Source organism: Pleurodeles waltl, chromosome 10 (genome assembly GCF_031143425.1).
Source record: "Pleurodeles waltl isolate 20211129_DDA chromosome 10, aPleWal1.hap1.20221129, whole genome shotgun sequence".
Taxonomy (NCBI): Eukaryota; Metazoa; Chordata; class Amphibia; order Caudata; family Salamandridae; genus Pleurodeles; species Pleurodeles waltl.
The window spans coordinates 225,301,216-225,317,770 of NC_090449.1; the positions used below are offsets into that span (position 1 = coordinate 225,301,216).

Below are 16,555 nucleotides of genomic sequence, written 5' to 3' on the forward strand. Positions count from 1 at the left end.
ATCTTGTTTTGGAGGGTAGGGAATAGGGTTACGAATGTGTCTCCCTCCCCAAAGGGAGTGGGCACCGGAAGGGTGTAGCCACCCTCAGGGACAGCAGCCATTGGGTACTGCCTTCAGACTCCTGTACCCCCTCTAAATCTAGTATTTAGAGGCTTCCCTGAACCTCACCCACCAGATTCCTGGCGACCTCAAGAAGAAAGAAAGACCACTGACTGCTAACCTGACCCCAGCAATGAAGACTCAAGATGACAACTTACTTTGCCCCAGCCCTACCGGTCTGTCTGCAGCTACAACGACTCCCGCTCCTAAAAGGTGACGCATCTTGCAGGCCCAGCAACTTCTCCAAACCCCCAGAGGACTTCCTGCCCAGCAGAAGACCAAGAACTCCCAAGGACAACAGCAATGTCCAGAAAAAAAGCTCCAAAAAGGACTCCAGAACCATCCTGGATCTTCGAGCTCTGCCCACTCTGCACCAGTCAAGGTGGCCCAACGGTCCAGAGGAGGTCCCCAGGCAATTCTGGCCTCTAGTCCACCCTGGGTTTACCCCTCCTGACCAAAACAACTATGCCTGCAGCCTAAACCCGCAGGGCCACCATGACCGTGTCTGGATTCAACAAAGATTCCTGACACCAAAGGATAACTCTGCACCCACAGCCGGCTGGCATTGGGCAATCTGACCAACGGTCCAGCAACATCCAGTGTGGACCCAGCCTGCAGCATTAGTTGTGACCCCTGGAGTAAAACTTTAACATACACAAAATACAATTCCATATATCACAAAAGCGAGTAACAAATAACCTTGGAAGAACCAAGGTCTTATGAGTTATCTAATGCCATCACCATGATTCTCGTACTATATTCATATACATCATTTTCTGGACACAAAGCGCTCTTATAGGTAATGAAATATATCTATAAAATTGATTTTAATTGGTGACTGGAAACTGTTATATATGAATACTATACACAATGGATGATGATGGCACTTGATAATTTAACACCTACCACATCCATTTAACAGTTATTTGTAACTCATGAGTTTTAAGCGTTTTTAAATGTAAATATTCTTTGTATACATTTTAACAGCCCTGGTGAAGTCAGTTTGAAAGGATGAAACACTGACTGGACAGACCCCATTTATATATTATTATATGTAATAAAGAAGAATAACATGATTATACAATTTTCTATATAAACTGGTCTTTTTGGATTTATTGATGGACTGAACATGGATTACTTTGTCGCCATCACCGCAAGGACAGAATACAATTGTAGAGAAAGATACTGGATGAAGGACCTACGGACTACATATATTTTTAGTGTTTCTCTCCTATTTCTGTTTGGGTAAAATGCCCAAGAGAATTAGATGATTTTGAGCAAATTTCCTACCTAGCAAGACCATGGGCTACCACTTTAGATGGTTTAACAAGGTCTAATAAGGAAAGCCTTAGTTTTGATTTCATACTCACGTTTAAGTGGCAAGTTTTAACATTTTTGGTTGGATATGAAATTCCTTATCTTTTAACGGTACTACTTTGCGTGAATCCTGATCTTGGCAATGTTAAGCTTTGGACGTACCCAATTTAATTGCTATATACGCAAATTTTAAGAAGACCTTTATTTTTAGATTTTCATCTCTGAATGTTATCCTCCATCTGCTGTCCCTCATAGGAGAAAACAGCTATGTGTTTCTAAAAATAACGTGGAAATAAACTGAATAATTAAAGCAGTTTTATTTTTAACTTTATGGTACGCTTTGTCAATTAATACTTTGGATTCCAATTGCATGTCCTGTGAGGAGTAAACAGTTTTAGTGTGTTAATGGGACTGGAGAACAAATCATCTTTTCAGCAATACAAAGGCTACTGGTCTTACTGAATAAATTGGTCTGAAAGGGGGATACTTTACAGTTATTCACATAAAATGAAAAGCAGTGATAAATGAATCACAAAAAAAAAATCGACTTTGGAACAGAGACTGGAAATATAAAAGTATGCAAGGTCTAAGTTCACAGTATACATAAAATTCAACTGCTGACAGTGAACAAATGATCAAGAAAATAAATGGTTAAGTTTGTTTAAGTGGAACTACAGAATGTATGTACAAAGAGTAAAAAAATACTGGTAGCCCTGCTGATTAGTCGAAATGTCAATCTTTCTTCTCCATCCCACCTCACTATTACTGCTAATATGGCTTCTTAAAAGATGAAGTGCATTTACCTTTTTCAAAACAAACATTATAATCAATGTGAACTACTTCTCCGGTTGTCATGTCAATAAGAACATTGTCGAGATGTCGGTCTCCAAGACCAATGATATAGCCAACCATTGACATAACTGCAGTTGATCTTGCATAGGACTAAATAAAAATAAAAAAAAATAAAAAAGGGGGAAAACATCAATGAGCATTTTGATTGTTACAAAGCTGGACATTGTTTCAACAGCACTACACAAAATTTGTTCTCATCACATCGCAAACATATGGTGTTCATTACTTACAAAGTAACCTATTCCAGGTCTGCGCTATATAATACTGCATGATGCAAAATAAAACCATCACAAATTATTGCACACCTACAATTATTATGCTGTAATATCAATTAAAATTAGACACTGACAGCAGTATCATAAATAGACAATTATGACATCCCACAGTGGTAATAAAACAAGCTATTTACCTGTGTATCAGGTTACTTACCTTTGGTATCGCCTTATCTGGTATAAACTATCTAGCCGCAGATTTCTTACCTTAGAGTATTCCCCAGGCATCATTCTATATCTGGAAGCTTTTCATGCAGTACTCCTCTGGGCCATCTTTCAGATCTGTATCAGGGTCGTCTGCGCCAAAGCTGATGTGTGCGTTACCTGTAGAAGTGCCACCCCTGCACGCTGACATCAATTACTTTCCATGGTAGGAGCGCTGTGCCACAATGAGAGCCGACCACTGGTGTGACAAGCTGTGGACTTTAGATGGGTGTCCTCTACACCATAATTGGTTCAAGAGTGGAGTGGATGGGACAGCCTGTTACGAATATGCAGCTAGATAAGAGTCTCTACCAGACAAGGCATTACAGAAGGTAAGGAACTTGTTCAGCTGATAGAGACCTCTAGCTGCAGATTCCTTACCAAACAATAGATAGATACCCAAGTAATACCTCCCTGAAGGTGGGTCTGCAAAGCCAAATAAATCAAAGTCCTGCAGGACCGAGCCTAAGTGCCCATCATGATGGGCCCGACTGTCCAGGCAGTAGTGCTTAGTGAATGTGTGCAGGGATTTCGACGCTGCTGCCTGACAGATGTCCATAACAGGGATGCTGCATGCTAATGGAGTAGTTGCAGTCTTGGCTCTGGTGGAGTGAGCCCACAAGACTTTAGGGGGTTGCTTCTTGGCCAAGGCATAGCAGATCTAAAAATGCATAGAATAATCCATCTCGAGATGGTCCATTTCTGCACAGCCTTCCCTTTTTTTTTTAGCTCCTACATAGCCCAGGAAGAGTTGATCGTCCACCCAGAACTCCTCTGTGCAATCAGGATAGAATGCGTATTTTGGACCCAGACGGATTCTCTCCTCCTCTTTGGAGAAGCAGAGCTCTGCCTCCCAGTGGATGCCCATGATGGTCGGAGGGCCCCACATCCTTTATGGGATCTGCATCCTCTGCCATGAAACGTCTGGGATGCCTTTTGGCTATGGTGGCAGAGAGGCTACGGTTGGAGACCCCTTCAATGGCCACAAATGGGGCAGAAGGCCGACTCTGGTTGGCGAAGAGCCACATAACCCGCCGCCACGGAGCCAAACTATGCCTCCTACCAGCAAGCTCATGTGTACTGCTCAAAAATCTTCTTGATCCAGTCGGCACCTGAGAAATGTTCTAAGGTTAGGAATCTGCAGCTAGAAGTGTCTATCAGATACTACAGTTCTCTAGCACGAGTACCTTCCACAGGTTCACATTCTTAAATCATTCTAAATCACAGACTTTAAGCCCACTCAGTGCTGTTTTAATATCAGTACCATAAAGTCCAATAAAAACACAAACATTTTCACTACAGTATTGCAGTCACTTCATTAAAAAAAAAACTAAACTTAGACAACCAGTCAGTTTTTTTAAATCTCCGAATCATCGCTTGACCATGCTTAATACTCTGAGCAGGAAAATATTTCATGCAGGTTTTTTCTAGTCCTGCCCCTAGGAATGTTAACACTCGAGAGAGATTATACCTTTGGGCATTAACGGACAAGTTTTTTACCTTCAGTAATGCCTTATCTTGCAAAGGCAATATTTAGGTGAAGATTCCTTACCTCAGAATCTCCCCAGGCATCAGTCTGGATCCGAAGATTTTTCTCAGGCAGTAGCCCTGAACACTGTTAGGTGGCATCTGTAGTAAAGTGCTTCAGTCACCCCCACACCCTCGCTTTCTGCCTGCTTTCTGGTGCAATTTCGACTGAAAGTGCACTGGGTCCCTGCTAACCAGGTCCCCAGTGCCAGATCTCTTTCCCCAAAACTGCACAGTTGTTTTTCCTGATTTGCAGACTTTTAGCTACCACTGTAAATCCCTAGGAAAGAGAACCCCCTGGTACCTAGGGCATGGGGTACTAAAGGAAGGCCCGAGGGCTGAGGGACAAACTGTGCCACCCTCATTGACCCTCTCACTAAGTGCACATAGTGCTGCTTTCGCAGGATGCGTGTCATGGTGCAGAACTAAAACAAAAGCCTATGCGCTCAGTCTCCTTTTTCAGTGCATGAAATATATGTAAGTCACCCCTCTAGCAGGTCTTCCAGCCCTAAAGGTAATGTGCATTATATTACATGTGAGGGCATACCTGAATGAGCAGATATGTCCCTGCTATGTCTCTGTCGATTCTCAGACATAGTAAGTGATCAGGGAAGCCACATGTGATGGACACTGGTCATTATGAGTTCCCCAGCTACACAATGGCTTCACTGGCAAAAGGGATGTTTGGTATTGAGCATCTAGTATTAATAACCCCTCACTGAATCCAGTGGTGGCTTTATGAATACATGCTCTCAGAGGACACCTTAGAGGTGCCCCCTGAAAACCTACCTACTCCTAGGCTGGGCACAGACTGGTCAAAACCAGTACTGTCACCTTAGACAGAGTTTTGGTTCCTTGAGGTGACAGCCGATGCTCTTGAGGGCTCAGATCAAAGGCCTGCTCTGAGCAGAGGTCTGACCTCTCCCAGGCAGGATGGACATTCTAGGGCAGGGAAGCTTCAGAGGCCTTGCCACCTCTGAAATGCGACCCAGAACTCTACAAATGGTAGAGAAGACTGACCCTTAGTTCCTGCCCCCACTTTTGACAGCAGGACTTGCAGGAAAATTTGTTAAATTTGGAGGAGTTCCCACTTCAAGCTAGTAGTGGACACTACTTTTTAAATTTCTCCATCTTGTGTGGAAGGAATTAGGCCAACAGGGTTAGGGCTATTCCCACTCCCCAAAGGAAGTGGTCACAACGTTTTCGTGCTAGGGGTTACTTTGAAGAATTGATCTCAAAGGCCAGTAAACGGATTACTGTGAAACAGCGACAATCTTTACTTATTAGAGGCCATAGTAGACAGATCGACGTGGGTAAGAAGAAGGCTATTCCATTTATTACTAAATTCAGCCCTGCCAGTATGTCAATCTAACGGATTTTGAAAAAACACTGGCATCTTTTACTATTAGATGCTAATTTGGCTACTGTGATCAATAAAACTCCATCAATCATACATAGCAGTGGGAAAAACTTGAGAAATCTCCTATGTCCCAGTTTTCTGGCTCCACCTGCCAAAACATCCCAGCTTACTTGGCTCCCCAACTCACCAATTGGCTTTTATAAATGTGGTTGCTGTGTCTCATGTTCTATGGCTCTCAATAAAACGACTTTCTCTTACAATACTGGGGTCACCCACCACATCAGACAATTTATCAACTGTAACACTAAATATACTGTGTACTGCATAATTTGTGTATGTGGTCTGATATACGTGGGTAGCACAATTCGACCTTTGAAAGAACGAATACAAGAGCATATTAGGGCTATCAGGAACCATAATCAAACTTACCCTCTTGCTACACATTTCAATCTACTGCATGGAGAGAGTGACATTCTCAATATCAGATTCCTCGGTATTGCCCATGTTAACACTGCACCTAGATTTGGCAATAGGACTAAGGACTTGCGTAAAATGTGAGGCCAGATGGATATTGAAACTCAGGGCTGTTGATATGGGCCTCAACTTGGACCGGGAATTACATGTTTTTCTTAACTAGCCCGGTCCTCATTGAATACGTAGCTACTTTAGGCATTACTGTCCCTCTTATTGGGGTGCCCTTTCTGTTTTGATGTAACTAATAATTTTGTCTAGATTGTTCTTGGTCTCGCTAAAAGAAGGACTATATCCCATATAGTAGTCTCCCTGTTTGTACTAGGTATACTTCTTTGTGCGTTAGTGTGGTTGGCTACTCTGAGAAAAATCCTGTTACTGTACTTTTCATGTTGGACATGTTGTTTACATATATGTATGTTCATATGACTATGACCATCATAGACTTGATCAATTTCACTCTTTATGAATTATTACTGTCTAATCTCTTTCATTTTCTATTTGTAATACATTTGTTTTTTGATATCTTTGTATAACTATGTATATGGCCTCATGGCTGCACGCCAATTTTGTACGTGACATTATATACATTGTTTCTTGTCTTACCACTGATGTCTAAATTTGTTGCACCTTTTAGGACCGAGGCAGGACTAGGACCTGGGCTTTCCTTTACCTTCTGTTTCTGTTTATTACATGGTATTTTTCTTTTGTCTCCAAGCTTCCCTTTGCATGCCCATCATCTCCTAGCTACACAGTGTTCACATTGCACTTTGGTTTTCGTTTTACGTAACTCTTGCATTTAATATGGCTCCCCTTTTCACTGGTTTATGTACTTCTTGTCGGCGTTCATGTTTTCAATAGTCCTACCTTTATTTTGGTGACCGTTCAAGTCACATGTTTCACGTTGACGACTTAGACGCGTTCTCAACATTCTACCGGGAACCGATGAAAACGCAACAAATCATGGGCTGACGGCATTTGACTTTACGGGGTGAGTCGGAATGAAAATGTCACTTACCCAGTGTACATCTGTTCGTGGCATCAGTCGCAGTAGATTCGCATGTTCTGCAATAGCTCGCCATCTGGTGTTGGGCCGGAGTGTTACAAGTTGTTTTTCTTCGAAGAAGTCTTTCGAGTCACGGGACCGAGTGACTCCTCCTTTTGTCTCCATTGCGCATGGGCGTCGACTCCATCTTCGATTGTTTTTCCCCGCAGAGGGTGAGGTAGGAGTTGAATTGTAGTAATAGTGCCCATGCAATGGAGTGACTAAGTATGCACCTATTTAAGGTTGAGATGATACATATAGAAATAATTGAAGGTAACTTCCAAACTGCTACAGGCTCCCGGGGAGGCGGGTGGGCACATGCGAATCTACTGCGACTGATGCCACGAACAGATGTACACTGGGTAAGTGACATTTTCAGTTCGATGGCATCTGTCGCTGTAGATACGCATGTTCTGCATAGACTAGTAAGCAGTTATTTCCCCAAAAGCGGTGGATCAGCCTGTAGGAGTGGAAGTAGTCTGAAATAATGTCCTTAATACGGCTTGACCTACTGTGGCTTGTTGTGCGGATAACACGTCTACACAGTAGTGCTTGGTGAATGTGTGAGGCGTAGACCATGTGGCTGCCTTACATATTTCTTGCATTGGGATGTTTCCTAGAAAGGCCATGGTAGCACCTTTCTTTCTGGTTGAGTGTGCCCTTGGTGTAATGGGCAGCTGTTGTTTAGCTTTAAGGTAGCAGATTTGGATGCATTTAACTATCCATCTGGCTATACCTTGTTTTGAAATTGGGTTTCCTGCGTGAGGTTTTTGAAATGCAATAAAGAGTTGTTTAGTCTTTCTGATGTTTTTTGTTCTGTCAATGTAATACATTAATGCTCTTTTGACATCTAATGTATGTAGTGCCCTTTCAGCTACGGTATCTGGCTGTGGAAAGAACACTGGAAGTTCCACTGTTTGATTTAGATGGAACGGTGAAATAACCTTTGGCAAAAATTTAGGATTGGTCCTTAGGACGACTTTATTTTTGTGTAGTTGTATAAAAGGTTCCTGTATAGTAAACGCCTGAATCTCGCTTACTCTTCTCAGGGAAGTAATGGCGATGAGAAATGCCACCTTCCAGGTTAGGAACTGTATGTCGCAGGAGTGCATGGGTTCAAAAGGTGGACCCATAAGTCTAGTTAGGACAACATTTAGGTTCCATGAAGGAACAGGTGGTGTTCTTGGTGGTATAATTCTCCTAAGGCCCTCCATGAATGCTTTAATGACTGGTATTTTATATAGGGAAGTTGAATAGGTAGTCTGCAGGTATGCAGATATTGCTGCAAGGTGAATCTTAATGGAAGAGAAAGCTAGGTTAGATTTTTGTAAGTGAAGCAAGTAACCCACTACATGTTCTGGAGTTGTGTGTAATGGTTGTATTTGATTAATATGGCAGTAGCAAACAAACCTCTTCCATTTACTTGCATAGCAGTGCCTGGTGGATGGCCTTCTTGCTTGTTTTATGACTTCCATACATTCTTGGGTAAGTTGTAAGTGCCCGAATTCTAGGATTTCAGGAGCCAGATTGCTAGATTCAGCGATGCTGGATCTGGGTGTCTGATCTTTTGGTTGTGCTGTGTCAACAGATCTGGCCTGTTGGGCAATTTGATGCAGGGTACCACTGATAGGTCTAGCAGCGTTGTGTACCAGGGTTGCCTTGCCCAAGTTGGTGCTATCAATATGAGTTTGAGTTTGCTTTGACTGAGTTTGTTTACCAGGTAAGGAAGGAGAGGGAGAGGAGGAAAAGCGTAAGCAAATATCCCTGACCAGTTCATCCATAGGGCATTGCCTTGGGATTGTTTGTGTGGGTACCTGGATGCGAAGTTTTGGCATTTTGCGTTCTCCCTTGTCGCAAACAAGTCTATCTGAGGTGTTCCCCAGAGTTTGAAATAAGTGTTCAGAATTTGGGGGTGAATTTCCCATTCGTGGACCTGTTGGTGATCTCGAGAGAGATTGTCTGCGAGTTGATTTTGTATCCCTGGTATAAACTGTGCAATTAGGCGAATTTGGTTGTGAATTGCCCAATGCCAAATTTTTTGTGCTAGCAGGCTTAACTGCGTGGAGTGCGTCCCTCCCTGCTTGTTTAGATAATACATTGTTGTCATGTTGTCTGTTTTGACGAGAATGTATTTGTGAACTATTATTGGTTGGAAAGCTTTTAGTGCTTGAAAAACTGCTAGCAGTTCTAGGTGATTGATATGCAGTTTTGTTTGATGTACGTTCCATTGTCCTTGTATGCTGTGTTGATTGAGGTGTGCTCCCCACCCTGTCATGGAAGCATCTGTTGTTATTACGTATTGTGGCACTGGGTCTTGGAAAGGCCGCCCCTTGTTTAAATTTATGTTGTTCCACCACAGAAGCGAGAGGTAAGTTTGGCGGTCTATTAACACCAGATCTAGAAGGTGACCCTGTGCTTGAGACCACTGTGATGCTAGGCATTGTTGTAAGGGCCTCATGTGCAGTCTTGCGTTTGGGACAATGGCTATGCATGATGACATCATGCCTAGGAGTTGTAATACCATCTTTGCCTGTATCTTTTGTGTTGGATACATGCGTTGTATGATGGTGTTGAAATTTTGAATTCTTTGTGGACTTGGAGTGGCTACTCCCTTTGATGTGTCTATTATGGCTCCCAGGTATTGTTGTACCTTGCGTGGCAGAATTTTGGATTTTGTGAAATTGACGGTGAACCCGAGTTTGAAGAGGGTTTGTATGATCTGATTTGTGTGATTTGAGCACTGTATGAACGAATGGGCCTTGATTAGCCAGTCGTCCAAATATGGGAACACATGTATTTGCTGCCTTCTTATGTGTGCAGCGACTACCGCTAGACATTTGGTAAAGACTCTTGGTGCGGTTGTTAATCCGAAAGGCAGTACCTTGAATTGGTAATGTATTCCTTTGAATACGAACCTTAGGTATTTCCTGTGAGATGGGTGTATTGGTATATGGAAATAAGCATCCTTGAGGTCTAAAGTTGCCATGTAGTCGTGTAGTTTTAGCAATGGCAATACTTCTTGTAGTGTGACCATGTGGAAGTGGTCTGATTTGATGAAAGTGTTCACTACTCTGAGGTCTAGGATTGGTCTCAGCGTTTTGTCCTTCTTTGGTATCAGAAAGTACAGTGAGTAAACTCCTGTGTTTATTTGTGTGTTTGGCACTAATTCGATTGCATTCTTTTGCAATAGTGCCTGCACTTCTATCTCCAGGAGATTGGAATGGTGTGTTGTTAAATTTTGTGCTTTTGGTGGTATGTTTGGAGGGAATTGTAGAAATTCTATGCAATAACCATGTTGGATAATTGCTAGAACCCAAGTGTCTGTAGTGATTTCCTCCCATGCTTTGTAATAATGACCTATTCTTCCCCCCACTGGTGTTGTGTGGAGGGGGTGAGTGACATGTGAGTCATTGTTTAGTAGTAGGGGTTTTGGGGCTTTGAAATCTCCCTCTATTTCTAGGGAATTGCCCTCCTCTATATTGTCCCCGAAAACCTCCTCTATACTGTCCCTGGTAAGTGGACGGTGTTGCTTGTGAGGTGCTGGCTTGTGTGCTTTGACCCCGAAACCCCCCTCGAAAGGGCGTTTTACGGAATGTGCTGTAATTCCCTCTGCTCTGCGGGGAGTAGAGTGCGCCCATGGCTTTGGCAGTGTCCGTATCTTTTTTGAGTTTCTCAATCGATGTGGACCGAACAGTTCTTTTTCATTAAAAGGCATATTGAGAACTGCTTGTTGAATCTCTGGTTTAAATCCAGACGTTCGGAGCCATGCATGCCGTCTGATAGTTACAGATGTATTAATTGTCCGTGCAGCTGTATCTGCAGCGTCCATGGAGGAACGTATCTGGTTGTTGGAGATGGTCTGTCCCTCCTCAACCACTTGTTTCGCCCTATTTTGGAAGTCCTTGGGCAGATGTTCAATGAGATGTTGCATCTCGTCCCAGTGGGCTCTGTCATAGCGCGCAAGTAGTGCCTGGGAGTTCGCGATGCGCCACTGGTTTGCAGCTTGTGCTGCGACTCTTTTACCAGCTGCATCGAACTTGCGGCTTTCTTTATCTGGGGGTGGTGCATCTCCAGATGTGTGAGAGTTGGCCCTTTTCCTAGCTGCTCCTACAACAACAGAGTCTGGTGGCAGCTGTGTAGTGATGAAAACCGGGTCCGTAGGAGGCGGCTTATACTTCTTTTCCACCCGTGGTGTGATTGCCCTACTTTTGACCGGCTCCTTAAATATGTCTTTTGCGTGCCGGAGCATACCAGGGAGCATAGGCAGGCTTTGGTAGGAGCTGTGGGTGGAGGAGAGTGTGTTGAACAAGAAATCATCCTCGACCTGTTCTGAGTGGAGGCTTACGTTATGAAATTGTGCTGCTCTAGCCACCACCTGAGAGTACGCGGTGCTGTCTTCTGGTGGAGATGGCTTTGTAGGGTAGGCCTCCGGGCTGTTATCTGACACTGGGGCGTCGTATAGGTCCCATGCGTCCTGATCTTGGTCACCCTGGCTCATGGTGGTGTGAGCTGGGGAGTGAGATGGAGTTTGTGCTGGTGAAACGTTAATCACGGGCGGAGGAGAGGGTGGTGGTGTAATTCTTTTAACCACTTTTGGTTGTGGTGCTTGTTCCGTCTGGAACTCCAACCTTCTCTTTCTCCTAATGGGGGGAAGGGTGCTTATTTTTCCTGTCCCCTGCTGAATGAAGATACGCTTTTGCGTATGGTCCACATCAGTTGCTTGTAGCTCTTCCTCAAACCTATGCTTTTGCATTTGGGAGGTTAGCGAGTGCTCTTCTGTATAAGAGCCTGAAGCTGGGTCGCTTGCAGTTTGTTTCGGCGTTGAAACTTTGTCTGCGTGTTTTTTCGGCTCCGAGGTGACTTTTTTCCTTTTCGGGGCCGAAACCTCTCGGCGTCGATCTGTTTCGGTGCCGCTGTCTCGGCGTCGAGCCGTGTCCACACCGGTATCTCGGTGTCGAGGCTTGTCTCCAGCACTTTCTCGGTCCCGAGAAGGCTGCGTGCCGGTGTCTCGACCGGAGTCGGACGATCTCGGCACTGTTTTGGCCTTTTTCGGTGCCGACGGTCGGTCACCGAATTTATGGGTCGAGCCATGGCCTGGTGGCAGTGGTGTCCCCTGGGCCTTGTAAATGTTTCTCTGTGTGTTTTTCGACGTCTTACTCACGGTTTGTGTATCGTCGAATCCTTCGGAGTCTGAGTCTTGGATCGAGAAGGTACCTTCTTCTTCCTGTTCCTCGAACTCCCGTTGGGCTGTCGGTGCGGACGCCATTTGAAGTCTTCTGGCTCGACGGTCTCGGAGTGTTTTTCGGGACCGGAACGCACGACAGGCCTCGCAGGTGTCTTCGCTGTGCTCAGGTGACAGGCACAGGTTGCAGACCAAGTGTTGGTCTGTGTAGGGGTATTTATTGTGGCATTTGGGGCAGAAACGAAACGGGGTCCGTTCCATCGGCGTTCTTCAGCACGCGGTCGGGCCGACCAGGCCCCGACGGAGGATCGAAAAACTACCCCGAAGGGCACCGGAGCTCTTCGATCTTCGATGCGGTGTGGAATCTAAGTACGCCGATCCCGAACGCAACAATACCGACGAAAATCTTCCGAAATTAGCTAATTTTCCGTTCCGAAACTCGGAGCGACAGGAACACGTCCGAACCCGATGGCGGAAAAAAAAACAATCGAAGATGGAGTCGACGCCCATGCGCAATGGAGACAAAAGGAGGAGTCACTCGGTCCCGTGACTCGAAAGACTTCTTCGAAGAAAAACAACTTGTAACACTCCGGCCCAACACCAGATGGCGAGCTATTGCAGAACATGCGTATCTACAGCGACAGATGCCATCGAACCTTGGGTTCCGTTTTTACACTTTTTGAGAATTGGTTATTCTCATGGACTTATGGCATTAGTCGCCTACGTGGTGAGTCGGAGCTTGAGCTCCGGGCTTTTTTAGTTTAAGGACCAGCTGTGCTTCTACTTAGCACCATTTTCGTGGGCTGAATGGACGCCCGTATTGGAGCACGAGATCGTACAATTTTAACTGTATTCTTTTCTAACTTTACAATCAATGTCACTTGTTACCTTACTGGCGGTACTAGTCGCTTTACTCGTGCGACTCCATATTCCATTACTTATGTTAGGGATGGCATTTGGCGTTGGTTTCACTTACTTTTTAGTTGCAATTTTAACTCTAATTCTCTCTTGGGATTTTTTTGGGGATCATAGTCATTGGGTTGGCTTGCCCCTAGGGACTTTTCTCCTTTTACTCTCGCTTAACAATGGTCTTTTATATTCTTTCTTAGAATTTGGCACATGGACTTACCATGGTCCTTTTGATTGGCTATCCTTCACTTAAATTGGACGCCTTTTCCAGTGTGGCACAATAATACCGGCATTAACTAGTTACAGGTATTTCTCACATTTGGCTATTTAATGGATCCCTTAACTTGCATTTTTGGAACGGGTGTTCATGCTTAACATTATTTATTCCAGTTTACTCTGTTTCCCCCTATTTCTTTAGACTATTCAGATGCATGGACTGTACTTCTATTCCTGAGATTGTTTAGACTTACTTTGTTGTTACCAGTATGCCAAAATAGGTATGTTCTGAGACCATTAGTCTCCTTGATTTTCTTTGAACCTGACTTATGGTTCTCACTTGTGTTTAAACCTTTTTTGCTACTTTCCTTGTTTTTATCACTCGGCTTTTAGTCACCTAAACTGAGCTCTCTTCCATGTCACTACACTTGGTCACTAGTTTCCCATGCTACTTAACTCAGGGAAACTTGCAAGATTTCTGCCGTCTTTTTCACCTCTTGTAGACTTGGGTGTTATTTGGTACACACAGGTGTTATTTCTGGAACTTCTTAGCCATGTCCATGGTGCATATATTTGCTTGCCTGACCTTGGGATCTTGTTACTACGTGCACTAACCATTGCACATGATGGCTTCCTTTTGTCATATATAGTTGTTTTTTATTTTGTAATTTTCCATTGATACATCAAGTATGTAAATGTATGTTTTTCTACAGCCTTGAAAAAGTCACCAGTGTGACGAAACACGTGTTGGCTGTGTTTGGAATGATGCTCTTTGCTTATTGAATACAACTTCGCCCACAATAAAGGAATTCACTTCTCAAGACAAGATTCGAATACCGATGTGCCTGTTTTCTTCATCTACTGTACTTAACCTAACACTACAGAGTGTCATGACTTTTTTGTTTTACTATTGCGCATGGTGTGCTGTGATCTGTTTTTGCTTAATAAGATGGATGTGGTTACCCTAAAGGTGAGCAGCCCACTGGCTACCACCTGGGAACTCCCTGTAATGCCCCTAAAGTTAGTATTTAGTTAGCACCCATGAACCCTTGAACTCAGATTCCCATCAACCTAGGGAGAGCTGGACACCACAGAATTGCACCAGCAGAGAAGACTGAAGCCACCAACTGACCTGGCCCTAGCCCTGCTGGCCTGTCTGCAGCCCTCGAAGAACCTGCAGCAAACGACTTGTCCTGCAGCCCAGTGACCTCCAAAGCCTTGAGAGGACTGCCTGCCTTTGATAAAGACCAATAATTCCTGTGGACAATGGACCTGTCCAAAAGAAACCAACTTCAAAGAAGAAGTCGTCGTTTGTCTGGGGAACTGCAAAATTGCCTCTGAAACCACCACTGCACCCGACGCCCACGGCCCGAGTCCAAATGGCCCACCAGTCCTGTGAAGGTTGCCCAGCGCTTCTGAATAGGTGTCCACTGTGGGCTGACCCTTGCTGTTCTCCACAGCGACGCCTGCAGTCTCATTCCGAAGACTCCCCCTGACCGCAAACTGCCCAGTAAGCTGTTTCTGATGCCAAAAGACACCTGCCACCCGCAGCCCCTCGGCCTTGGTGAGCTGGACTGTCTGTATCCCTATAACCTCTGGCATTTCTACTCATCTGGGCAACTATGGTTTGTCCTCGCCCGGCCTCCTGGCCAGAGCCTACAGCCTGTTTCTGAAACTGATCTCCTCCACTAAATAACACTGGGAGCCCAGCACTGTTTTGGCACTCTGCAGCCAGCTGTCCCATGCACCTGAGGGTTTAAATTTAGTGCCTCCTTGTGGTCCCTTTGTATTTACCTCAATTCCAGGAGATCGACCCCTAACCCAGCTTTACTCACCTGTGACCAGCGCCACCAGTCCCTATGTGCTGTCTTTTTTTCCCAGGACCGTTTCCCATTAAACCAATGGGGCACTCAATGCCGAAAAGCACTTCTGAACCTGGATGCCCTGCAGCCTCCCAAGAGGACTTGTTGGTGCTGCCTTGGACCTTTCCCCGTATTTATCTAAACTTTAGAAGTTTGGTCCTGTAAGTCGCTGTCAAGTATCTGTATGCAATATATGTGTTTTTCTCTATATGATTTAATTACGTACTAGAGACATCTCAAATACATTACCTGTGTTCAAAAGTGCATCAGTATTTAAGCACTGAAACATAATATAAACAAAGTACCTATTTTTCTAACTGTTGGTCTCAAGTTTCTTCTTGAGCATGTGTGCCCTTTACTGCCTCTGTGAGTATAACAAATGCTTATTACTACCCTCTAATAAGCCTAACTGCTCGCCCATACTACTACAAAAAAGAGCTTTTGGGTTGTCACTGTTAGCCCCGTAAACCGATAAGGGTCACCTGTACTATCTGCTTAGTGTACCCCTACATTTGGTACACTGCATAGATAACCAGCTTGTACAATAGGGGACTTAAACAAAGAAGGTTAATCAGGCAACCTCAAAAATTAAGAAATAGCAAACAAATATATTTTAATAGTGCCGATGGCAGAGTCCTGATGGATGAATAACAGGACATCAAAGAGAGGGACAGAAAGGGGGCTAACAGACGTTTCTGTGAACCATGCCACAAATTTCTTCCAACAACAGGCGTATACTGTTTTGGTGGCAGGACACCTGGCTGCCAAGTTTATGTTACAGGCTTTGGAAGGAATGTCAAAGGTCGTGAACTGTTGCCACTCAATCTCCATGCACGAAGGCGGAGAGTGGACAGATTCGGGGGCAGAACCCTCCCCTGCTGCTGCACCAGAAGATCGTCCTAAAGGGGCAGTCTGATTGGAGGTGTGATGGACATGCTCAGCAGCTCGGTATACCAGACTCTGTGCCCAGTCTGGATCCACAAGGATTATTTGGGCCCGGTTGTTCTTCATCTTGAGAATTCTGGGCAGAAGTGGTATGAGCAGAAAGGCGTACAATGAGACTTGAATACCACTGAAGATGAAAAGCACCTCAGAGCGTTTTCTGCCTTGGAAACTCCAACGTGCAAAACTGCTGACATGCACGTTCTCGGCACGGCAACCATATCTAACCAAGGCTCTGCCCATTGCTGAAAGCGACCTTGCATCAATCCATTCGTAACCCGCTAAGCATTTTCGGCT

At 44.5% G+C, this 16,555-nt stretch overlaps 1 protein-coding gene across 2 annotated transcripts in view; it reads right to left on the reverse strand.

Moving 5' to 3' along the window:
• The window catches only part of SMG1 (SMG1 nonsense mediated mRNA decay associated PI3K related kinase), a 1,401,298-nt gene that overhangs the window by 494,922 nt on the left and 889,821 nt on the right, over positions 1–16,555 (reverse strand). For both annotated transcript variants that reach the window (XM_069210224.1, XM_069210223.1), the window contains one exon: positions 2,220–2,358. In XM_069210224.1, coding sequence (XP_069066325.1) covers positions 2,220–2,358 — 139 coding nt within the window. The remainder of the gene's footprint in view (positions 1–2,219; positions 2,359–16,555) is intronic.